We start from the raw sequence: 26,164 nt of genomic DNA, 5'->3' as shown, positions 1-26,164 counted from the left end.
GGCAAGAATACACAGAACTGCACAAAAAAGATCTTTACGACCCAGATAATCACGATGGTGTGATCACTCACCTAGAGGCAGACATCCTGGAATGTGAAGTCAAGTGGGCCTTACAAAACATCTCTACGAACAAAGCTAGTGGAGGTGATGGAATTCCAGTTGAGCTATTTCAGATCCTGAAAGATGATGCTGTGAAAGTGCTGCACTCAATATGCCAGCAAATTTGGAAAACTCAGCAGTGGCCACAGGACTGGAAAAGGTCAGTTTTCATTCCAATCTCAAAGAAAGGCAATGCCAAAGAATGCTCAAACTACCACACAGTTGCACTCATCTCACACGCTAGTGAATTAATCCTCAAAGTTCTCCAAGCCAGGCTTCAACAGTACGTGAACCGTGAGCTTCCTGATGTTCAAGCTGGTTTTAGGAAAGGCAGAGGAACCAGAGATCAAATTGCCAACATCCGCTGGATCATGGAAAAAGCAAGAGAGTTCCCAAAAAACATCTATTTCTGCTTTATTGACTATGCCAAAGCCTTTGACTGTGTGAATCACAATAAACTGTGGAAAATTCTGAAAGAGATAGGAATACCAGACCACCTGACCTGCCTCTTGAGAAACCTGTATGCAGGTCAGGAAGCAACAGTTAGAACTGGACATGGAACAACAGACTGGTTCCAAATAGGCAAAGGAGGACATCAAAGCTGTATATTGTCACCCTGCTTATTTAACTTAATATGCAGAGTACATCATGAGAAACACTGGGCTGGAGGAAGCACAAGCTGGAATCAAGATTGCTGGGAGAAATATCAATAACCTCAGATATGCAGATGACACCACCACCCTTATGGCAGAAAGTGAAGAGGAACTAAAAAGCCTGTTGATGAAAGTGAAAGAGGAGAGTGAGACAGTTGGCTTAAAGCTCAACATTCAGAAAACAAAGATCATGGCATCTGGTCCCATCACTTCATGGGAAATAGATGGGGAAACAGTGGAAACAGTGTCAAAACTTATTTTGGGGGGCTTCAGAATCATTGCAGATGCTGATTGCAGCCATGAAATTAAAAGATGCTTACTCCTTGGAAGGAAAGTTATTACCAAACTAGACAGCATAGTAAAAAGCAGAGAGATTACTTTGCCAACAAAGGTCCATCTAGTCAAGGCTATTGTTTTTCCATTGGTCATGTATGGATGCAAGAGTTGGGACTGTGAAGAAAGCTGAGCGCCAAAGAATTGATGCTTTTGAACTGTGGTGTTGGAGAAGACTCTTGCGAGTCCCTTGGACTGCAAGAAGGTCCAACCAGTCCATCCTAAAGGAGACCAGTCCTGGGTATTCATTGGAAGGACTGATGCTGAGGCTGAAACTCCAATACTTTGGCCACCTCATGTGAAGAGTTGACTCATTGGAAAAGACCCTGATGCTGGGAGGGATTGGGGGCAGGAGGAGAAGGGGACAACAGAGGATGAGATGGCTAGATGGCATCACCGACTCGATGCACGTGAGTTTGAGTGAACTCCGGGAGTTGGTGATAGACAGAGAGGCCTGGTGTGCTGAAATTCATGGGGTTGCAGAGTCGGGCATGACTGAGCGACTGAGGTAAAAATAACCAAAACATAAAGGCCAAGCAACAGGCCAACAAAAATAAAGCAGATTCATGCAGGAAAGTGTTAATGCCTCTATTATAAAAGATTCAAACAAAAAATTGAGTCAGTGACAAATGTAATTCACAAGAGGGAATAAAAATATGAAAAAAGTATCAAACCTAATAGTAATGAGTAAGGTACTCATTTTTGTTTATCCATTTCAAGAAAAATAGTAAAAATAACAATAATATCAAGTAGATTACAGATAAAATATAATACAGCTCTACATTCCTGGTAGTATTGCAACTCGAAACTAACTCTTATAAAACAATTTGCCAGAGATCCAGTAAGAGCCGTACAGACACACACACACACACACACACACACACACACACACACACACACATGCATATATGTCTTCTGGTTATATTAAAAATCTGGGTTAAAGATTTTATTACATATATTATACATACATATTTTATGTGTATAACTACGTAAAAAAATATATAGAATCTAGAAAATGGTATTGATGAACCTATTTGTAGGGCAGCAGTAGAGAGAGAGACATCGAGGACAAACTTGTAGACACAGCAGGGGAAGGAGAGAGTGGGACAGATTGATAGAAACACACAGATTACCTCATGTAAAACAGTGGGAATTTGCTGTATGATTCAGGGCGCTCAACCTGGGGCTCTGTGGCAACCGTGAGGGGTGGGAGGGGGTGGGAGGGGGTGGGAGGTGGGAAGGAGGTTCAAGAGGGAGAGGACATATATATACTCATGGCTGATTCATGCTGATGTATGGCGGAAACCAACACAACACTGTAAAGCAGTTATTCTCCAATTACAAATAAATACATTAAAAAATTTTTAGAACATTAAAACAAAAACAAATATAAAGAAGCTAAAACCAAAATGTGTATGGTTAACCATACAAATTGTATGGGGTTTTTAAGAGTAATGAGGTTACAGATTTTTTTTTTTTTCAGTTTGTTATCATTCTGTTGCTTTTATAGCTTTTAGTGATTAAAATATACATAACCATCTGTTGTTTTGTGATTGGTGCTCAGCAATAACTGTGGCTCTTCCAGCCTTCCAAATAGGCTGTCCTGGCCTCTTGCAGGTAAGTAAACCCAGGAGACACATCTGGCCAGAGAAGTGAGTGAACGTGTGCCACTTTTAGCCCAAAGTTTTGAAAATGTCATGCTCGATTCTTCATTCTTCCAGTCTTATTCTTTCTCTGGAGAATCAACTGAATATTTTAGGTATTACTCTAAGCGATAGTGGATTTTCTCTCATCCGGGATTATTGAGGTACCTAGGAGAGGACAGTTGCTTTGGAGAGACACCCTGACCTGTAGCTGACCTCGTCCTAGCAAGTAGTAAAATTTTTGAGTTGAATCCCTGAGCCTTGATTGGGTTTTGTAACTTGCCTATCTTGACTAAGGTAGCAGTCATCTGCAAAATAAGGAATAACAATATTAGAGCCTTTGTTTATTTTTTCCATCCAATAAGAAAGAAAGGAAGCTTTTACTAATATGTATAAATTGATGATAGCCTCCTGAATCAACAAAGGAGAAGATTGTGTGTCGTACATGGTATGGAAATGTATCTTGGGAGAAAAGTGAGAATCTGCAACATGTGGGAGTCCATAGTGGCCCCTCACTCATTTTTTTGCTTTACTGCCAGCAATCTAGTTTCTAGATATTGTCCAGTTTTCACCAAACTACCCTTCATGGAATGGGCTTCCCAGGCTCGGCAGTAAATGCAGGTTTGATCCCTGGATTGGGAAGATCCCCTGGAGAAGGGAAATGGCAACCCACTCCAGTATTCTTGCCTGAGAAATCCACGGACAGAGGAGCCTGGCGGGCCTACAGTCCATGGGATCACAGAAAAGTCGGACACGACTTAGCAACTGACACAGCAAACAAATGGTCAAGGAGGAGGCAAGAGTTAAATTCTTGTGAAACCTTTGCATCAAGGGAAAAATAAAATACAGACTTTTAAAGTCTCTGTTGTTTTTATATATTTTTCAGATCAATGGAGAACTATGTGAATTGTTTGGCACAAAGCAAATTGTTATTTCTCATGCCTCCCAAACAGTTAATCCAACTGAAAGTACACCTAGCACTATCAAAACATTTCTTTCCAAACATTGTGCTGACTACCCAAACAACTGGGATGACCACCTGTCAGCTGTTTCATTCGCCTTCAATGTTACTCACTTGGTATGTATCTTTTTATAATTCAGTACTTTTGAGTTATGATTATCTCTTGGCTGCATGTTTTATTACAAATTGTTTATTTTTCTTGATAGGAACCTACTAAAAATACACCATATTTTCAAATGTTTAATCGAAATCCTTACATGCCTGAATCTTCTGATATTCGTGAAGTGGATGGTGATAATAGAAGTATGTTTGCCAAAATTCTAGATGCAATTAAAGAAGCTGATAAAATAATGGAGAATAAGACGTCTTCAGTGGGCCAGGTGATTCTAATAGAAAAAAAACTATAATTAAAAAGTCTATAAAATGATACAAAAATGTTTTTTCCACATATACACACACACATACATATGATATTCACTGAAACCAAATTTTTTCTATTGAATTCTGCATGTCTTCATTAAACAGTGTGTTTATTAGCTATGAAATTCTGAGAGACATTAATAGGACCATGTGTTTTGGAATGAAGGCACAGCTGAATTGAAACCCCTGGTCTTGCTTCCCAGTTGTTTAACTTGGGCCTGTTACTTCCTCTCATATTACTTTATTTTCTTTATAAAGTTGGGGTAACAGTGATTTTGAAATATTACTTTAAAAAATTAAATGGGATTCTTCCATAGCTTTCAGTAGCACCTCAATAAGTAATATTTTTATAATATTATCTGTATTTGCCTTCAAGAAACTATAGCTCTTTAATCCTTTTTTTTTAAAATACTTGCAGATGGAGAACAACAATTTTAATGAACTAAATAAAAGCAAAATCATTCTTAAAAAGAAACCAAGGCCATTAAATCCATTTCATCTGAAAGTGGGTCATGAAGTGTTAAGGCAGAGGAAAAACTGGTGGAAGGACGGCCGCTTCCGGTCCGAGTGGGTCGGCCCCTGTGTCATAGACCGCATCACAGAGCACGGGGGCGCTGTCCTGCGGGACAGCTCGGGGGCGAGGCTGAAGCGGCCCATCAAGATGTCCCACCTGAAGCCCTATGTCAGAGAAGCGGGCGAGCAAGGTAAAGGTCTGTCACCTCTCCACACTGGTACTTTCTGTGAATGAAAAGAGAGGTTAAATGATCAGAAATCTCTCCTCCTCCCTGCCTTGCCTTTGGTTAGGTTGTATTTTCCCTTTTCATTTTTATAAAATTTCGTACAGTGTTGGAGCCCAAAGAGTGTGTTTTTTTATTAACATATGGTTTCTGAAACTGTCAGTCAGGTTTGTAAGAGATTTTATTTTGATTTCTAGTGTACTTTTCACACACTTCCCACCATTCATGTGCAAGACCTGGACATCTTTCATAGAGGGAAGAATTATATGTTCATCATTTTCACCTTCAGAATATTTTGTCACTTTTAGCATGCCATGATGGTAGCTAACATAAATAATGCCAAAACAAACACCATCTGGATTTCTGTTGTGAGATAAATATATTAGGGGATGTTTAAAAATGTGATTGATTTTTAATGTTGCATCTTATCACGGCCCTGGTAAACGCAGGGGAAGGCAAGAGTGAGAGGTTCTGAGAACGATGCGCTGTTATAACAGGTGAACAGCACCCTAGACAATGCTACTCGCTCCACAGTGTGAATCTGGATAGTTAAGATGTCCTGATCTTCTCTAATACTTTCCTTCGTGGACTAGAGCTAACGTGGCTTTCAGTTTAAATCCTACTTTATTGACGCTTTTATTTTGTCCTATAGTATCTGCTCTCTAGACTTTCTTTGAGGTAGATAACTGAGAGGGAATAAATTGGTATCTTAGCTAGTTACTTTTGTTTTTTCTGTAAAGAAAGATAAAATAATTCAAAATTATTTGAATCTGAGTAACAAGAAAGATAATTTAGTGCCTTTTAAAACAGTGTAAACAACTGTGTTATTTAACAGGCTTAAGTAAATAATAATAATTACAAAAATAATGATAATAGATAACCCTCTTTCTTAGGATATGAAGCCCTTGAGGCTGCTCAACTGTTTCTCATCTGGGTCACAACTCTCATGTTAAAAGCTCATAGTACCTTTCTTTCTGCCTATGACAGAACCAGTTGCTGTAGTAAACTTATCTTGGACCATTCCAACCCAGAAAGCTCCCAGTACCTTCATTCTCTGTTAAAAGAAGCACTTTTATTCCTTGTGCCTTCTCAGTCCTAAGCTACCCTTTATGATTTCTTCCTTCTGCAAGTAGGAACAAAAGATTATAAAGTGAAGGTTGTCCCTTCTTCCGATTTTCCCCTCAATCTTTGGTGTTTAGGACTTGATTCCTTCTAATGTGTTAACCTTCCTAAATTAATGCAAAATCTCTGCTTAAAATGTTACTGCATCAGGATCTGTTTCACCATTTTGTAACTTGCTCTTGCCAAAGAATTTCTTACGGAGACCTAACATTCCGCTACGACTGAATATTTCAGAATCCAGCTGAATAGAACAATTTCTAAACAGAAGCAGTACAAGTATTGCTTTGTGCTTAAATTCTCTACAGATTATTCTTCAGTAATGCAAGGGAAATTGCAAAATTAGTTCTAGTGTACATATAAGGAACCTGAGATTGATGAGTAAAATTAATCAAAAGAAGTACTAATCCAGCTGAAGTCTGGTTCCTGTTTACTCTGATCTGTTTTTGTGTGTTTCTCTTATTTGTATAAATTCAAAACGAGTGTGATTTCTATCATCTTTTCCTTTGGTATCACATGTTTTCCTGAAAATCTTCACCTCAAAAGCTGATTTTAAAGTCTTTGAACTAAATTTAAAGTAAATATAATGCCTCTGAGTAGTCAGCCCATTGTTTTGACATAAACTTGAACATAGTGTAGCCAGAAGGACTATGAGTTTGTCTGCATTGTTGCTTTCACCAGCCTCGAGATGTCATAACTGCATTAAAGCTCACCAGCCAGAAGAGACATGCTTCTGTTGCCAGCTTCTCATCCGTTCTTATCCAGAACATACAGGAGGGAGCACATTCAGTACTAGGTCGGCAGTGTTTCTCATTGCCGTTTAAGCAGGCCTATGTGTCTGTCTGTCTAGTTCAGTTCCAGGCACCTTTTCAAGACTATTCTAACAAGAAATTTTATGTCATACCATCGTGTCTGTTCGTAATCATAATGTTTTCCTTTGAGTGGAAAAATGTTATTGACTTCCCATTATTGTATGTGACATAGATTTTGAGTAATTCTGTTTTGATTGGGAATTATCGTGATCAGTATGTGTCTGCCTCCCCTAAAGGCCTTGGTCTGATTGCCCCTCACAGTTTGAGAAATGGTTTTTATTTTTTAATAAGCTTCCCATTGTTGCCATAACAATTTACCACAAATTTAGTGGCTGCAAACACTTACTGTCTCACAGTTCTATACTTAGAAATCCGGTGTAGATCCCAATGGGCTACAGTAAGGCATGGCAGGGCTGTGTTCCTTTCTGGAGGCTCAAGAGGGTGTTTTGTGCATTTTCCACCTTCTGGAGGCTGCTCACATCACTTGACTTGTGGTCCTCTTCCTGTCTTAAAAGCCAGCAGTGGGGTAGAGTTTGCCTCACGTTACATCACTCCAGCCTCCTATTCTTCCTTCATCTACTGCGTTTCAGGACACCTGTGCTTGGGCTCATCCTGATAATCCAAGATATCCTCTCTACTTTAAGGTTGATTGGTCAGTTGGTTAGCAACCTTAATTCCATCACTACCCTAATCCTTCTTTACCATGTTAGGTAACGTAATCACAAGATTCATGAATTAGTACATAGCTACCATTAGGGGTCCACTATTCTGCCTAACAGGAGAAGGAAATGGCAACCCACTCCAGTATTCTCACCTAGAGAATCCCGTGGACAGAGGAGCCTGGTGGGCTGCTGTCAATAGGATCACACAGAGTCGGACATGACTGAAGCGATTTAGCAGCAGCAGCAGCATTCTGCCTAACACAGTTATGGTCTGCACTTACAATAGAAAACAGAGCTTAGTCCCTATATTAAATAAAGCTTGACTTTATTGTTAATGCACAGTCATCTGTTGGTATCCACAGGGAATCAGTTCCAGGACTCCTGTGTATACCAAAATCCACGTGTGCCCAGGTGCCTTGTATGAAATGGCCCTGTTCTCCCCCACCTCCACATCCGTGGTGCAAACCCTGGGGTATGAATACCAACTGTGGTTCCTGCACAGCGCCTCCCTTTGACCTCTCAGTTATGTCATCTCAAAATAAGAATCATTCAGTTCTCTGTTAGTACTGGTTTATCTACTATAATAATTAGTATCAAACTACAGTTATTTATTTTATCATGAGAAAAGTACTAGTATGGCAACACATTGTCCTAGTTTTAGGCTATCAGACCATGTATAGGATTAGTCAAGACACTTCATTTCAGAATGAGAAAATTATTTGTCCTGAAACCTTATACTTTTTCTATTTGAAAAAATAAGTTAATCCAAATCACTGAGACTTTTCTGAGGCCTTGGTTTTGGTTTTTATTTTTCTCCTTAGGGAAATGTTACTATTCTTATCTTACTTTGTTTTTTACTCTAAGACTAAATAAGGAAAAGTATGTCAAAACTGCTGATAACACCTTCCTGACATGTCTTGAAAATACCTCTCCTTCTGAGAAACTAAAGACTTACACAGTCAGTCTGGTCAAAACTGAAATAATGCTTTCATCAAGCATTTATATTAGTAACTAAATCAATAGAATGAGAAAATAAAAATTAAGTAAATTCTGTCATGTAATGTGACTGAGTAGACTAGTCCTTTAATATGGTTTTGTTTATCTCTCTTTATTTTGGGGGCTAAAACTTATCTTGTTCTTTACTTGTTCCGTAACTCAGGATTATTCTAGATTAGTACTGTCTAATAGATATATAATGAAAAAACTATGTAATATATAATTTAAAATTTTCTAGTAACCATGTTAAAAAAAGTAGGTGAAAATAATTTTAGTTATATATTTTATAATCAATATATCTAAAATAGTATTATTTTAGCATTCATGTAGGCCTCAAAAATCTCTTTCTGGTAGATCTTTGGTAATCTTTTTTGAAGCTAAAGAACATTTCTGTTGGCTGTGCTAGGTTTAGAACAAAGCAGGATGGAAACATATTTGACCTTTCCAAATGAATGAGAATTGTTTTTTCTGTACAAAGGCAACTTGAAATCTCCAGAGTAGTTTTCCATTGCATATAGAGTAATTTTTGTAGACTTTGCTGAATATAATCCTGATTCGCTGCAGTTTTGTCTCACTAAGTTACTTTAAAGATTACTTAAGAAAGTGTGTGTATACATTCAGATATGTATATTGGTTACTTGCATATGGAAGCTCTTGTCTTTTACAAACAAGTGAGGTTGATCAAGTCCTTTTGTTTCAAAGTCTGTGTGACTAGGAGGTGCTTACACTCAAGGTCTTTGAATGCATTTTCAGGAAATCAAAGTGATAACTTCTAAAAACTTTGTATCTATCCATAGTTTCCCTGTTGATACATGTTTACTGGACATATTTTTCTATAGTAGACCTGCTTTATCTGTATGGAAAAACATTTTGAGACAGAAAACTTCCTTCATCAAAGATCTCTGCAAAGATCCAATTAGGAAATACTTAAAATGCTTATAGTAACTGCTCTCACTAATACATTGTGACATTGTACCCTGAACCTATGAAATTCTCCATGACTTATTAGAAACATTTTATCAGCAACATTTTTACCCTACCTAACCTTTCAAGTTCTTTTAAATGACTACCTAGCTTTCTCTGATATTAACAGACTAATAGCAAACTTTGATGTTGAACCTCTAGCAACACATTCTAAAGGTGTTTCAACTTCACTGATCGTGTTTTCCTCTTTCCTGCTACTATTGAGCATAGCACGTCTCATGGGTTGCATGATTTTTTTTTTTCTCTTTCAGAATTGTTCTCTTGTTCAGCATTTCCTTGCCTACTAACATAGAAAATTATCACCTTCAATTATCCATACTTTTATTTCCATCATAACTATGTGTATCTTAACAGCATTTTCAATGTAATTACTGCTTTTGCATTAATAAGAATTGGTGAGGTTAAACTTTGAAAACCTCTCAAAACTAAAATACCAAGTACACTTTCCCTGACGAAGAAGTAAACGGGCAAAACTAAATGTCCATACAAGCCCAAGTCTACTTATGCCACTTATTAGGAAAAAACATAGCTTTGTTTGATCTTTTGATGTTTGTAAATTTAAAGTTCATAAATGTGTGACTTACAGGGTTGGAATAGATTCAATTAGCTTTTCACATATTCAGTTCACTTCAGTTCAGTCACTTAGTTGTGTCTGACTCTACGACGCCATGGACTGCAGCACGCCAGGCTTCGCTGTCCATTGCCAACTCCCAGAGTTTACTCAAACTCATGTCCATTGAGTCAGTGATGCCATCTAACCATCTCATCCTCTGTCATACCCTTCTCCTCTGCCTTCAGTCTTTCTCAGCATCAGGGTTTTTTCAAATGAGTCAGCTCTTCGCATGAGGTGGCCAAAGTATTGGAGTTTCAGCTTCAACATCAGTCCTTCCAACATTAGTATGAGGAAAAGTATGGTGGAATCATGTTCTGGGATATATTAGCCCATTTATCTGCTCTGAGAAACTTTCATTGATCTAAATGAGCTATTAATGTTCCTTTTGCTCTTTCTTGAACTTCAAATTTGAGGGTTCTTTAAAATCTTCATTAAAATCTTTAAGAGAATCTGTTAATGTTTTGGGAGAAAATCCAGAAAGAGAAGACAGGGGTCCAGGAAGCTAATCAGTGGAATAGTTCCTTGTTGTAATGAATTAAAATACTATGTAGGGTGGAATTCTTTTATCTACATTAACCTTTGTTTATAAAGATTCTGCTGCTTTGCCATCTGTTTAACCCTCATTTTAAACATTTTTTTTCCCTGATAGTGAAGATAAATTTGCTGAAAATAGAATAAAATATTGATAAGGAAAATTCCTTGTCAGTATTTTAGTATAGATTTAGCTACACCTTGAAAGTTCATGAGCATTTTAATATTAAATTAGACTTAAGTAAGCTAATTAACCTAATCAGTTGTAGCCTGCCTACTTGCACATACCTCTTATATAAACCTGATTCTAGGAACTTTATCTTCATTGTAGTTTATCACTTCATAGTGTGACAATTTGATGTTATTGTCCTAATATGAATTCTATAAAGATTAAAGAATTTTCTAAAGTTGTAAATAAAAGGATTTAACCATTCCATTTATTAAAGTATCTTTCAGGACCCCATAAATGCATCCAGAAATGCTTTGAGATATATATTAAGGATATCATCAACATCAAAAATATAGTTTATAACTTTTGTTTTTAAGCTATACCATGATTCTCAGCCCTTTCCACCCCCTCACTTATACCTACCAAAGACAGATCAAGAGAATACTCTGTAATGGCCTATAGGGAAAAGAACCCAAAAAAGTTGGATATATGTGTGTGTATGTAACAGGTTCACTTTGCTGTACACCTGAAACTAACACAACATTGTAAGTCAGTTGTACCACAATTAATTTTTTTTTAACTTGTAAAAAAAAAAAGTCCCTTTATATTATTCCTATTATTTTTTTTTTAAAGTCTGGCTCTCTTAATTCCTTGATCTCTCCTGAATTCTGTATGTATGAACCGTCAAATTCATATATCATTTTATTCATTCTTCTACATGTACTTATTTAGGAGATATGAGAACCCATCAGAAATTAATCTTGATAGTTAATTTGCATTACTTGGGATTTTATTCCTTATTTTATATTATTTCGTTTTAAAGTGGTTTAATTATAGTTCTAAAAGGCGACCTTGCGTCCCTTCTTTCAGACAGCCTCCATCTCTTACACGGCTCAGTAGTGGCGGACCATGACTATGCTGGAATGCCCGAGCTTCCAGCTGGAGCATACCAAGCAAGTATTCTGGTGGGAGATGCGGCTGCTGGAGTAGTCGACAGTGAGTTACTGACGTCAAGCAAGGATCGTGAACTATTAGAATACAGAAATGCCAAAATCTCTCCACTGATGGAAGATCCTAATGCTCTTGAAAAGCAGACTTTTAGTCTCTTGGACTCTTCAAACCAGGTCCTTGAGTACTTAACTTAGTAAACATAAAAATTCATTTAAAGTGCTGTTTAGAGAATACATCACCTTGAATCTTATCTTTGCCATTCAAAAAGATTACATAGAAAAGTATCTTGACAAACTCTTAATGACTAAATCCTGAAGGTTTATTTTGTAATTATTTATCTGAAGTTGTTCGTCTTCTGTATATATATGTGTATATATATATTTAGGCAAAGGAAGCATGTAATATATGGATATTATTTTTTCTTCTACAAACACAACAGGCAAAGCATCCTTACTTCTTAGGAAGTAAACTAAATTCCAACTCAAAACTGGTATTGTTACCATGTTTTCAGTTTCATTTTTTAAAAAAATATTCCCCCCTTTTAAAAACTGAAATACCTAGAACTGCATTAATAAATATTTATTGAATGTGTTAAATGAAACCTGTTCCTGTGTCGTTGAAACGTCTAAAACTATTGTAGTTACTTAATGGGCTCCTACAGTGTATTGGTAAGTTCACCTTGTAGACAGGCTAAGGATTAGGATCTGAAACTATATATTGGATTGAAAACGTGTGCATTTCCATAGTATATATTAAAGTCAAAAGCATCCATGAATAAATTTTTTTCTGCAGTCTTGAAAAAGTAAACTATAAAATAACTGATATTAAAGATTTTAAACTATTATATCTATAATAGTTACAACTTTGCTCAACAAATATTTGTTATAAAGCACTTTGAAGAATGTTGTGGGATATATAAAAGCTATGTGTGTCTTGTCCCCAAAAGACTTACAGTCTGATAAGGAATATAGATCATACAAGCCACATACACAACAAATTGCCAACCTCTGCTGGATCATTGGAAAAGCAAGAGAGTTTGAGAGAAACATCTACTTATGTTTATTGACTACGCCAAAGCCTTTGACTGTGTAGATCACAACAAACTGTGGAAAATTCTGAAAGAGATGGGAATACCAGACCACCTGACCTGCTTCCTGAGAAATCTATATGCAGGTCAGGAAGCAATAGTTGGAACTGTACATGGATCAACAGACTGGTTCCAAATCGGGAAAGGAGTACGTCAAAGCTGTATATTGTGACCATACTTATTTAACTTACATACAGAGTACATCATGAGAAACACTGGGCTGGATAAAGCACAAGCTGGAATCAAGATTGCTGGGAGAAATATCAATAACCTCAGATATGCAGATGACACCACCCTTATGGCAGAAAGTGAAGATACTAAATAGCCTCTTGATGAAAGTGAAAGAGGAGAGTGAAAAAGTTGGCTTAAAACTCAACATTCAGAAAACTAAGATCATAGCATCTCCATCACTTCATGGCAAATAGATGGGGAAACAGTGGAAACAGTGTCAGACTTTATTTTTTTTGGCTCCAAAATCACTGCAGATGGTGACTGCAGCCATGAAATTAAAAGACGCTTACTCCTTGGAAGGAAAATTATGACCAACCTAGATAGCATATTAAAAAGCAGAGACATTACTTTGCCAACAAAGGTCCATCTAGTCAAAGCTATGGTTTTTCCAGTAGTCATGTATGGATGTGAGAGTTGGACTATAAAGAAACATGAGCACCAAAGAATGGATGCTTTTGAACTGTGGTGATGGAGAAGACTTGAGAGTCCCTTGGTCTGCAAGGAGATCCAACTAGTCCATCCTAAAGAAGATCAGTCTTGGGTGTTCACTGGAAGGACTGATGCTGAAGCTGAAACTCCCAATACTGTGGCCACCTGATGCAAAGAACTGACTCATTGGAAAAGATCCTGATGCTGGGAAAGATTGAAGGTGGGAGGAGAAGGGGATGACAGAGGATAAGATGGTTGGATGGCATCACTGACTCAGTGGACATGAGTTTGAGTAAACTCTGGGAGTTGGTGATGGACAGGGAGGCCTGGCGTGCTGCAGTCCATGGGGTCACAAAGAGTTGGACATGACTGAGTGACTGAACTGAACTGAAAAGGAAAAATGATTAGAGAAAAGAAATCAAAGACTTCATCTTATATTGCTGACCAGATAGATTCCACATAAAATTCCAGAAAGAAGCCTTAAGAAAACATAGTTGTCTCAGTGATTCCTGTCCTCCCATTAACAGAACAAAGTTGATGACGGGGTCATACGGAACTCTGGTAAATGTAAGTGGTCAAGTTTCCTTTTCTCAACTCAAATGAAGTGAAATTCTTTTTCAATATCTGAGTAAGTTTTTTTCCACTGTAACAGGGTAATAATGAGTCATTTTAGAATTACAGTTTCTAAACCTTTTTTTTCTTTTAGAATTCTGCCTCCCCTAAATAGTTTCTCACACAGATCTTCATCCTGTGTGCACTGATCATGTTGGGTTCCACTACACTCTGTCTACAAATCACCCCAAATTCTTAGTGGCTTAAAACAAGACTTTTACTTCTTGGCCACCCTTTTGGTTCATTAAGGCTGCATTTTCATCCTCACTCCAAGATGCAGGCTGAAAGAAACTAACTTCTGGAATACCCCTGTCACCATGGCAAGGGGAGAGCGTGGTGAACTGAGCACCGGCTGTGAAAAGACTTGGATGTCCTTCTTGCATCACGACGGTCAGACCTGGTCACGTGCTGCTAATGGGTACAGGTTTCTTCTTGTAGTGATAGCAGTGTTCTAAAGTTACTCGTGATGGATATGTAACTGAAAATACTAAGATCCACTGAGTTGTATACTTTAAAATGCTGAATTTTATGAGAGTTATATCTCAATAGAATTGTTGTGTAACAGTCTAAACAAAAGTTTAAAGAAGAAACAAAACCTAGTCCCCTAGCCATGCCTAACACAGCCCTATTGTATCCCTTGAAAGGAGGAAAACTAGGGTATTGGTGGGTTGCTGCAATGACTGCCAAAACTCTTTTTTCCAGGTTTTATTAAAGGCCATTTATGCTGATAGTTACTTTATTTCCTGATAGTGAATATAAGCTGTTCAAATAAAAATGCTGATTTTATTACTGAAATCTCAGAATTTGAATGTAGATTCCAAATATAGATATTAAACAAATACACAGGAAATACCTACAAATTAGATACATACACATAATCTTATCGTAATGTTTACAGGGCCCTGTCAAGAGAGAAAATAGATTTTTACATACCTTATGCCTAAATATTTAGAGGTGATAAATCAAGCTAATAAGCTATTCCTATGTTAGCAAATATGCCTCAAGCTTCCTCGAATTCTTGGACTCCTCCAGCCTGACACGAGTAAGCGGCAAAGCAGGGCTAGCTGGCCCCAGAGCAGTCTTTGTCTCCCTCCATCCTCCCTGAAGAATGACTTTCCGCCCTCCCCTGCTGCGCCTCTCCTCCATCTGAGCCCCTGCAGATGCACCCTCGGAATGGCCCAAGCCTTTGCGGTGTGATCTCCGCCTCTGTCCACCCCCCAGGAGGGAGGCCTTCCAAGAGGTTCTCCAGGTGTGAAAGGGGCGCATCCCTGAGCCCTGAGAGCTCACTCTATGTGGAGGGACACTGTCAAGGGGGGATGGAGCACAGCCCTTAAGCCAAGAGCCCAGAGTGAGTCCCTCTTACCAGGATTTAGCGGAGTTGTTCTGTAAGCAGAGAGGAAAATTTTGACCAAAAAAATAGCAATGTCTTCATGAGGCTTTGTATGCCACCTTGTGGTATTTTTTATGAACACTTAAAAACAGCAGGAAATGCTGAGTATACTAAAGAAAAATTTTTGAATGAAAGTAATTTCCTCTCGAAACATTTTTAAATATCATAATTAAAATTTCTTATTTCATCATCTTTTAAAAAGGTAACTAAGGTTTACGAAATAAAGCTTACTAGTTATGAGATTCATTCATACCCTCAGAAAAGAAATGTATTATGTCCATGTGCTGTTCTGGCACTAAGGCTATATCAGTGAGAAATCTCTCTGCCTTCCTACACCTTGAAGTCCAATAGCAGAGTGAAACAGTGACCTGTAGTTCTTAATGAATACATTTCTTTACTTATATCCAATCTTAAAATCTCAATGATAGCCTTTTGTGTAGACATCTTGTTTGGGACCCTTACATTAAGCCTCTTCCACTTACTTTTGACTGTGTATAAAGTTCTAATAATGTTTTGTTCAGAGGTCTGGAAAGGACTGGGCCATTTCCAGTTGGAGTTTCTAATCATGATGATGAGTAATTAAACACCAAAATAAGCATTTAAGAAGCAAATTTTTTTTTCAAACTTTTTATTTTCCACTTTTATTTTATTTTATTTTGTGATTGAGAGGGCAATGCCAGCTTTGTGCAGTGTTACAGTTAAAGTTAAACAGGCAAAGGTCAATTCAATGCCATCAAATGAAAAAGATTCTAAATTGGTAGCTTGCCCAGAGTGTGAGGACCAGATTGATGGATTCTCCTGCTTCCCCTAATCTCTCCCTGTCCTCCTCACCCAATTTCTTCCTCAGCCCCCATTAACACTACTTCCTTTGTGTACTCACGCAAAACTCATTAAGAAGGTAAGGCGCGCTGGGTCCAGTGGACTTTCCTTATCTCACCATCTCATTGTCCACACTTGGTAGGTCCTTGCCAAGAGCGCATAGTGAGGAGAGCCATTTCCTTGGGCTGGCGGGTAGCTAGAGGAGATCAGATAGCCAATGACGCCTTCGCTCACTCACCTCCACAGCCCAGTAGAGCTTCTGTTAGTTCTAATAAGAGGTCCCAGGAAATGAAGATCAGAAGAGAAACTAAAGGGAACAGAGCCTGACTTCACTCCTTCCTGTGTATTATTTTGAAGTAGAAGTGAAGAGAAAAGTACTCACTGGAATGGTTCTTGCAGTATGCTTTCCTACTGCATTCTAACATGTAATCTATAGTCTCTGGGTTTCTGTGATTTTCCTTTAGAATTTCATCCTTACATATATAAATATATGTATACACATGCATATATATATATATATATATACAATTCATTAAAAAATTATATGTGGTAAATAAACAGTGATGAAACCATCATAGTGGTGGTTTATGTGACTTAGTCATAGCTAGAAGCAAGTCAGCAGCAAATCCGCCTCAAGTTTGAGAACAGCCCTTACAGTGAATCCTCACTGATCACTAACTATGTTAATAATCACCCATTTTACCTGAGGTAGTTAATACATTATTAGTTTAAAAGGTACTCACTTATTTTTATGTAATATTAAAAAAACATAAAATCCAGAATATATAAAAATTCCTATAACTCAATACACAAAAAGAACCCAATTTAAAAATGGGCAAAAGGTTTGATTTACATTTTCTCAAAGAAAGATATGCAAATGAGATACCACGTCACACTCATTAGAATGGCTCTTATAGTTTTTAAAAAGAAAAAGAAAATAAGTGTTGATGACACACTTAGAGAAAGTGCAGCCCTTGTACATTACTGATAGGAATGTAAAAGTGTAAAATGGTTCAGCCACTATGGGAAACTGTTCTCCCTCAGAAACCTGAACATAGACTTATCATATGACCCAGCAATCCCACTCCTAGGTATATACCCAAAGGAACTGAAAACAGACCCTGGAACAGATAATTGTATGTCAACGTTTATTGTAGTAGTATCCAATAGTCAAAAGGTAGAAACAATCCAAGTGTCCACTGACAGATGAATGAGTATAGAAAACGTGGTATATACATGCAAAGGAGTATTATTCAGCTATCAGAAGGGATGAAGTTCTGAGTAATGCTGCCACATGATTGACCCTTGAAGAAACTATCCTAAGTGAAATATGTCAAATATAAAAGGAGAAGTCCTGCATCAGTTCAGTTAAGTTCAATCTCAGTCATGTCCGACTCTTTGCGACCCCATGAACCACAGCAGCCAGGCCACCCTGTCTATCACCAACTCCCGGAATCCACCCAAACCCATGTCCATCAATTTGGTGATGCCATCCAACCATCTCATCCTCTGTCATCCCTTTCTCCTCCTGCCCTCAATCTTTCCCAGCATCAGGGTCTTTTCAAATGAGTCAGCTCTTTGCATCAGGTGGCCAAAGTATTGGAGTTTCTGCTGCAGCATCAGTCCTTGCAATGAACACCCAGGATTGGTCTCCTTTAGGATGGACTGGTTGGATTTCCTTGCAATCCAAGGGACTCGCAAGAGTCTTCTCCAGCACCACAGTTCAAAAGCATCAATTTTTCGGTGCTCACCTTTATAGTTCAACTCTCACATCCATACATGACCACTGGAAAAAACCAATAGCCTTGACTAGAAAGAACTTTGTTGGCAAAGTAATGTCTCTGCTTTTTAATATGCTATCTAGGTGGGTCATAACCTTCCTTCCAATGAGCAAGCATCTTTTAATTTCATGGCTGCAATCACCATCCGCAGTGATTTTGGAGCCCAGAAAAATAAAGTCAGCCACTGTTTCCACTGTTTCCCCATCTATTTCCCATGAAGTGATGGGACCAGATGCCATGATCTTAGTTTTCTGAATGTTGAGCTTTAAGCTAACTTTTTCACTCTCTTTCACTTTCATCAAGAGGCTCTTTAGTTCTTCTTTTGCTTTCTGCCATAAGGGTGGTGTCATCTGCATATCTGAGGTTATTGATGTTTCTCCCAGCAATCTTGATTCCAGCTTGTGCTTCCTCCAGCCCAGCATTTCTCATGATGTACTCTGCATATAAGTTAAATAAGCAGGGTGACAATATACAGGCTTGACATTCTCCTTTTCCTATTTGGAACCAGTCTGTTGTTCCATGTCCAGTTCTAACTGTTGCTTCCTGACCTGCATACATGATTCCACCTATATGGAATATCCAAAACAGGCAAATCCATAGAGATAGAAAGTAGATTTAAGTGTTTACCAGGGCTTAGGGGAGAGGAAATTGGGAGTTAATGCTTAATGGCTACAAAGTTTCTGGTTGAAGTAACGAAGATGTTTTGGGAATAGTGGTGATGACTGCACCACAGAGAAGTGTCATCAATGTCACTGAACTGTAAATGGTGAAAATGGCAACTTTCATCTTATCTCAATTTTGCCACAATTTAGAAAGATTAATAATGTAATATATGAAAAACTATTGAGTTATTCACTTAGGTGAATTGTATGATATGTGAGTTATATCTTAATAAAGTTGTTTTTAAAAGGTCATGGGATACAACTTAAATTGTGCTTAGATGAAAATTTATGACCTATATACTTACTTATAATTGCTGCTTTTGAACTGTGGTGTTGGAGAGGACTCTTGAGAGTCCCTTGGACTGCAAGGAGATCCAACCAGTCCATTCTAAAGGAGATCAGTCCTGAATATTCACTGGAAGGACTGATGCTGAAGCTGAAACTCCAATACTTTGGCCACCTGATGCGAAGAGCTGACTCATTTGAAAAGACCCTGACGCTAGGAAAGATTGAGGGCAGGAGAAGGGGACAACAGAGGATGAGATGGTTGGATGGCATCACCGACTCAATGGACATGAGTTTGAGTAAACTCTGGGAATTGGTGATGGACAGGGAAGCCTGGCGTGCTGTGGTTCATGGGGTCGCAAAGAGTCGGACATGACTGAGCAACTGAACCTAACTGACGTACTTACTTACATTGGAGAAAATAAAGTTTACAAACTAATGAGCTAAGCATCCAATTTAATGTGGTAGAAAAAGAATAAGTGACCAAGCCTAAGGAAAACAAGGCATGAATCATGAACATAATAGAAATTAACAAAATAGAAAATAAGTTTATAATGACAGGATGAACTAAACCGAAAGTTGCTTTTTTGAAGACACTAATAAATTGAGACAAATCTAGCAAGTTCTAATTTAAAAAATAAACAGAATTTATAAATACAAAATATTATAAAAGGGTCAGAATGCCATATAATGCAGATATTTAAAAGACAAATGATATTATTACTTAATCCTTATAACTTCAAAATCTTTATAAAATTGATAAATTCTAGAAAAATTTAACGTGCAAATGTGGTTCAAGAAGAAATAAGCCAGCTCTTTGGCAAGCTGTGAACCCCAGGCTCTGTTCCACAGCATGGGGTTTGTTGAAGTTGTCAAGAATAAAGGCTACTTCAAGAGATACCACTGAAATTTAGAGGACAGCAAGAGGGCAAAACTGACGACTATACTCAGAAATGATTGGTAATCCATGATAAAAATAAGTACAACACACTCAAATACAGAATGCCAGTTCATGTAGCCAACCAAGGTATCATTTGTCAGATTATTTACACCAGTCTAAAAGGAGATATACGCAGCTTATGCTCACGAACTCCCAAAATAAGGTGTGATGGTTGGCCTGACAACCCTGCTGCATATTGTACTGGCCTGCAGGCTTCTTAATAGGTTTGGTATCAGCAAGATTTATGAAGGCCAAGTCGAGGTGACTGTGGATGAGTACAGTGTAGGAAGCCCTGGTGGTCAGCCAGGTGCCTTCATCTGTTGTTTGGATGCAAGACTTGCCAGGTCTACTACTGGAAATAAAGTTGGGGACCCTCAAGGGAGTTGTTGATGGAGGCTTGTCTATCCCTCACAGTATCACATGATTCCGTGGTTATGATTCAGGAAGCAAAGAACTCAGTTCTGAGGTTCACTGAAAGCTCACCATGGAGTAAAACATGGCAAATGACAGGCATAGCCTGGCTGAAGAAGATGAGGATGCTTGTAAGAAACAATTCTCTCAATATCGAACGGACTCTGTAACTCCAGACATGATGGGGGAGGTGTATAGGAAAGCTCATGCTGCAATTAAGAGAATCCAGTGGATGAGAAGAAGCCTAGGAAAGAAGCTGAAAAGAAGTGGAACCACCCCAAAATGTCACTTGCCCAGAAGAAAGACTGGGTAGCTCAGAAGAAGGCAGGCTTCTTTAGAGCTCAGAAACAGGCTGCCAAGAGTTAATACACGAAACCATAGTTTTCTATGAAGATTTCTCAGATAAAGACAATAATAAACATATTGACCAAGCAAATAATAAGCCATGTGATTTTACCAAACATTTATAACAAAATTTAAGGAACACATAATTTTAATCTTATGCAAATTATTTTATGGTATAGAAACAGAAGTACCATTCCTTATATCTTTGGCATGAGGATAGCATAATCTTAAAATCTGAAAAAGATGGGATGAGAAAGGAAAATAACAGGTCATTCTCTCATGAACATGAATACAAAGATGTAAAAATAAATTAGTAAACTGATTCCAGTGATCTATAAAAATACACAGTATGACCAAACTGAGTGGATTCCCAAAATGCAAGTTTGATTTAATTAACAGCTGCATTTCTAAGAGAGCTGGCCAAAAAAGAGTAGAAATACAGCCAATGTTTTAATGGAGAAAATTTAAGGACATTTTTCAACATGAACAGAACCCACAATGAACGGTGGAACATCTGGTAACCAGAAATAGCCAGAAACCTCTAGGCCTGAGGGGGCAAAGAGTGGAAGTGCCCAGTGAGAGATGAATTATGGAAGAAAATTTAACCGTCAGTGGTGGTCATCACAGAGAAAGGCACCCTCATCATAGAGAAAGCCAGAACTGTACAAGTCCGAACTGCGACGATCACGGTTAGAACTGACCCTCGGAGAGGACCACCCTCCCATCTCATCTCGGGCTGCCGCTGCTGCTGCTGCTAAGTCGCTTCAGTCATGTCCGACTCTGTGCAACCCCATAGACTGCAGCCCACCAGGCTTCTCCGCCCATGGGATTTTCCGGGCAAGAGCACTGGAGTGGGGTGCTATTGCCTTCTCCCATCTCGGTCTAGTGCTTCTCATTTGTTGGTGCCCACCCTGCCCCCCAAGAGAAGCCAGTGGCAGGGAGCTTGGGGTTGGGATGAAAGCAGTAAGGATCAGCCTCCTGGGGACCAGAGCTGAAAGGGCAGAGAATTGATGCAGGTGAGCGATTTGAGAAGAATCAGCAAAACCACATAATCAGATGTTAAAAAAAAGAAAAAGGTCACTTAATCATCTAGTTAGGTGGCAAACATTTTCTGTAAAGGACTTAGCTAGATAGTAAATATTTTTCAGCTTTGCAGACTATACATCCTGTTGGAATCACAAAATTCTGCCATTGTAGTAGAAGCAGTCATATTACATGCTAAACAAAAGGGTGTGTCTGTTTTCCAATAACATTTTATGTACCCCCTGCTCCCTGCAAAAAAACTGTGGACTTAATTCAGCCTGTGGGTCATAGTTTGTAGACACTTTATCTAGTAGATGCAGAGAAAGTATTTGCTCAGTGTTAACAACCATGTGAAATAAAAAATTCTTGGCAGACTCAGAAGGGCATTCCCTTATCCTGATAAAGTATCAGTTCATCTCAGTCACTCAGTCATGTCTGACTCTTTGTGACCCTATGGACCGCAGCTCGCCAGGCCTCTCTGTCCATCACCAACTCCCAGAGTTCACTCAAACTCAAGTCCATTGAGTCAGTGATGCCATCCAACCATCTCATCCTTTGTCATCCCCTTTTCCTCCTGCCTTCAGACTTCCCCAGCATCAGGGTCTTTTCAGATGAGTCAGTTGTTCACATCAGGTGGCCAAAGTATTGGAGGTTCAGCTTCAACATCAGTCCTTCCAATGAATAGTCAGGACTGATTTCCTTTAGGATTGACTGACTGGATCTCCTTGCCGTCCAAGGGACTCTCAAGAGTCTTCTCTAACACCACAGTTCAAAAGCATCAATTCTTTGGTGCTCAGCTTTCCTTATAGTCCAACTCTCACATCCATACATGACCACTGGAAAAACCAAAGCTTTGACTAGATGGATCTTTGTTGAAATCTAGACACAGTCAATAAATTCATTAAAAGAGGTTCAACATTATTAATAGCCAGAAAAAAAATGCAAAGTAGAACTATTATTTAAAACCTACAAGATTGGAAATAGTTTAAAATACTGACAAGGATGAGGACAGACAGTACAATTAATACATTATTGATAAGTCTATAAATCTATCTAGCTATTTTGGAAAAACAATTTAGTATTATATAACAAAGCTGAAGATGCACAGGCCTATAATCCAGTAATTTTGTGCCAGGAGCTGCGCTGAAAGAGGAATATTTGCAATAGCAAAACACTGTAAACAACATAAGTATCTAGCAACACAATGAGTAAGTGGATTGTGCCATACTCATACCGTGAAACACTTCATAGCAGTGAAAAAGAACAAATTACAGGCTAGCATAAAAAAGCATGGAGGAAGTCAGGAGCACAACACGGGGCAGAAAAATCAATGTGAAAAAGAAAGAGAGACATGGGTAAAGTTTTGAAGGAAGTGAGAAAGGGAGGCGATGCCTCCGGGGTGTGGGTGAGCATTCCAGAGGAGAAGAGCCAGCGAGTGCAAAGATGCTGAGCTGTCTGTGTTTGGGATAGTTTGTGTTTTGAGGGATGGTAAGGGGATAAGTTCTGAGTAAGGATGCTCAGAACAGAGTCTAAGAGGAAGTATAATAAGAGGTCAGAGAGGCAAAGGGGTAGAATAAATTGTTTCATGATTTGTAGGTCACTGTATGGAGTCTGCTTTTTAGTTTGAATAACATGGTTGCTCACTGACAGTATCTAACAAAAGTGACCTGACCTGACACGTGTTTTAGATCATCACTTTGGAAGCTGGAATCAGAATGGACTGAGAAAGGGCAATGGAGGGCTGGTTAGGAGACTGTTGCAATAATTCAAGTGAGAGATGACGATAGCATTGGTAGCAATGGATGTGAGAAACGCTTAGTATGCGTTATATTTTAAAGCTAGATTACCTGGAATTTGTTGACACTGAATGTAAGTATTTAAGGAAAACAGGAGTCTGTGATGACTGTAAATTTTCTGGGTTTGTACAACCGGAAGGATGGAGTTGCCGCTGAGATGAGGACGACTTGGACGAGCAGATTTGGGAAAGACAAAGTAAGTTCAGTTTTGAACAGGTTGTGTTTGAGATAGACATGCAGATGGATCTGTCGGGTAGACTTTTGGATATAAGAGCCTGAAGTTCAGGGGGTAGGAATTCAATATTCATTTATGCACCGTCAGAACTCTTCAAAAGAAACCTTGTAATATGTGTCCTTTGGGGGAAGCCGAGACATTATCTTTGCATCAGAGAGTTTCACTTGCTGTTGACCCACCACACTCCTTGTTAATTATTGCTGAGGCAGCGATCGAAAGCATCGGGTGATTGATTACACACTCTGGCATTCTTTACATTACCTGGCAGAGCAAACAGATGTTTAAGCAAGGCTCCTTGTTTCATGAATGATGGCAGCTGAGCATTCACCTCCCTTACCCCTTTGATGGATATAGCTGATGCTAACACCATGTTGATGAAAGTGAAAGAGGAGAGTGAAAAAGTTGGCTTGAAGCTCAGCATTCAGAAAACTAAGATCATGGAACCTGGTCCCATCACTTCATGGCAAATAGGTGGAGAAGCAGCGCAAACAGTGGCAGACTTTATTTTTCTAGGCTCCAAAATCACCGCAGATGGTGACTGCAGCCATGAAATTAAAAGATGTTTGCCCCTTGGAAGGAAAGCCATGACCAACCTAGACAGCATATTAAAAAAGCAGAGACATTACTTTGCCAACAAAGGTCCATCTAGTCAAGGCTATGGTTTTTCCAGTGGTCATGTATGGATGTGAGAGTTGGACTATAAAGAAAGCTGAGCACTGAAGAACTGATGCTTTTAAACTGTGCTATTGGAGAAGACTCTTGAGAGTCCCTTGGACTGGAAAGAGATCCAACCAGTCCATCCTAAAGGAGATCAGTCCTGGGTGTTCATTGGAAGGACTGATGCTGAAGCTGAAACTCCAGTACTTTGGCCACCTGATGTGAAGAGCTGACTCATTTGAAAAGACCCTGATGCTGGGAAAGATTGAGGGCAGGAGGAGAAGGGGACAACAGAGGATGAGATGATTGGGTGGCATCACTGAATCGATGGACATGGGTTTGGTAAACTCTGGGATTTGGTGATGGACAGGGAGGCCTGGCGTGCTACGATTCATGGGGTCACAAAGAGTTGGACACTACTGAGCGACTAAACTGAAGACCATGTTTAAGGGACTATGAATTAAGCAGGCAAAGTCTCAAGAATCTCATTCTCATCTGCCAGTGGAAAGTGAGTGAGGCAGAGTGTCAGTTTCTGCAGCCGCTTATCGTTCTGCCGTCACATAGTACTTTGTCTTTCCTAAGGAATTCACAACCTGATGTTTGTTCCAATATCACCTTCCTATTTCCACCTCAATTTGCATTTGAAAACTGGAGGGAGAACTCCCCTCCACACACACACACACACACACACACACACACACACACACACACACACACACACACAGAATAAAGATTAGATTCTTTGCAATATCTTCTATTCTGCCTCACAAACTTGAAGTTATTAGTCTTTAATTGCAATCGTCCCTTCAGTTCCTATCAGGGAATAGATTCTAAAAGTCTTAGCATCATACCTAATTTTTCTAAGATACCTGAATTATCAATTTCACTGGGATTCAGGGCTTTACTGAAGCAATAAGACGCTTCTGTTCACGCAGAGGGAGACGCTGTGTTTGGCTGCAGTGGTGAAAGGGTTTCATCTCAACTCTGACGAGTGACTGGAAGGTCGTGCACAACCTGAGAAGCAGAGTGGGTATTGAAGGCAGAGAAACAGCAGGAAGCGAGGTATTTTCTGTTCTCCCCTCAAACCTCTTCGGCTCTTTCCATCATTAGCTTCACATCTCTCCCCAGGAAGAGGCCTGGCCTTTAGAGTTTCAATCTCACAGACCGAGTCTCCTCGAACTGGAAAAACTGAAAAAAGGAAGCAGATCTTCCTGCTGGTGGGAGGGGGGTGGGGGAGGGGTGTGAATCACCATAAAGGAGCACCATTAGGCTGGGAGATTCTACTGTGGGACACAGACTTCCAAATAAAACTCACCCCGGATCTGGGAGCCGCCTCCTAAGCGAGGAAGGCAAGGTGCAGACCACCCTGAGGAAGGGTTCAGAACGCGCCTAGGCAGCCAACCCAGAGGCGTTCCCCCCGCCCCCACCCCCATTCCTGTGTGCAGTTAGGAAATTACTTAGCCATTCTCCTGGTAAGTAGGAGCGAGTCAGCATTTGAAGATGCCATGGCTGGGGAGGCCGAGAATGCATTTTCACGTGGCCCAGATCTTTGTGGGAGTTTTCAGGCCTTGAGGTTGGATAATGGTTAACCCGATTTGAGATTATGGGATGGTTTTTTCTTAGGAAGGGCTTCCCGGATAGCTCAGTTGGTAAAGAATCCACCTGTAATGCAGGAGACCCCAGTTGGATTCCTGGGCTGGGAAAATGCCCTGGAGAAGGGATAGGCTACCCACTCCAGTATTCTTGGTTTTCCCTGTGGCTCAGCTGGTGAAGAAGCC

The 26,164-nt window shown here is 39.2% G+C and overlaps 1 protein-coding gene and 1 pseudogene across 3 annotated transcripts in view; both read left to right on the top strand.

Annotated features, from left to right (window-relative positions):
* The window catches only part of GIN1 (gypsy retrotransposon integrase 1), a 36,714-nt gene extending 21,877 nt beyond the window's left edge, over positions 1–14,837 (top strand). For 2 of the 3 annotated variants that reach the window (XM_012179021.5, XM_012179019.5), the window contains 4 exons: positions 3,615–3,806; positions 3,896–4,069; positions 4,528–4,819; positions 11,603–14,837. In XM_012179021.5, coding sequence (XP_012034411.2) covers positions 3,615–3,806; positions 3,896–4,069; positions 4,528–4,819; positions 11,603–11,877 — 933 coding nt within the window. In that variant the 3' untranslated portion in view covers positions 11,878–14,837. The remainder of the gene's footprint in view (positions 1–3,614; positions 3,807–3,895; positions 4,070–4,527; positions 4,820–11,602) is intronic. The other variant, XM_012179020.5, reaches the window with a different exon arrangement.
* Positions 14,838–19,820: 4,983 nt separating this feature from the next.
* On the top strand, positions 19,821–20,757 carry LOC114115029 (large ribosomal subunit protein uL18-like; annotated as a pseudogene).
* The last annotated feature ends 5,407 nt before the right edge of the window (positions 20,758–26,164 follow it).

Source organism: Ovis aries, chromosome 5 (assembly GCF_016772045.2).
Source record: "Ovis aries strain OAR_USU_Benz2616 breed Rambouillet chromosome 5, ARS-UI_Ramb_v3.0, whole genome shotgun sequence".
Lineage (NCBI taxonomy): Eukaryota > Metazoa > Chordata > Mammalia > Artiodactyla > Bovidae > Ovis > Ovis aries.
This window is presented reverse-complemented; position numbering and strand designations above follow the sequence as displayed.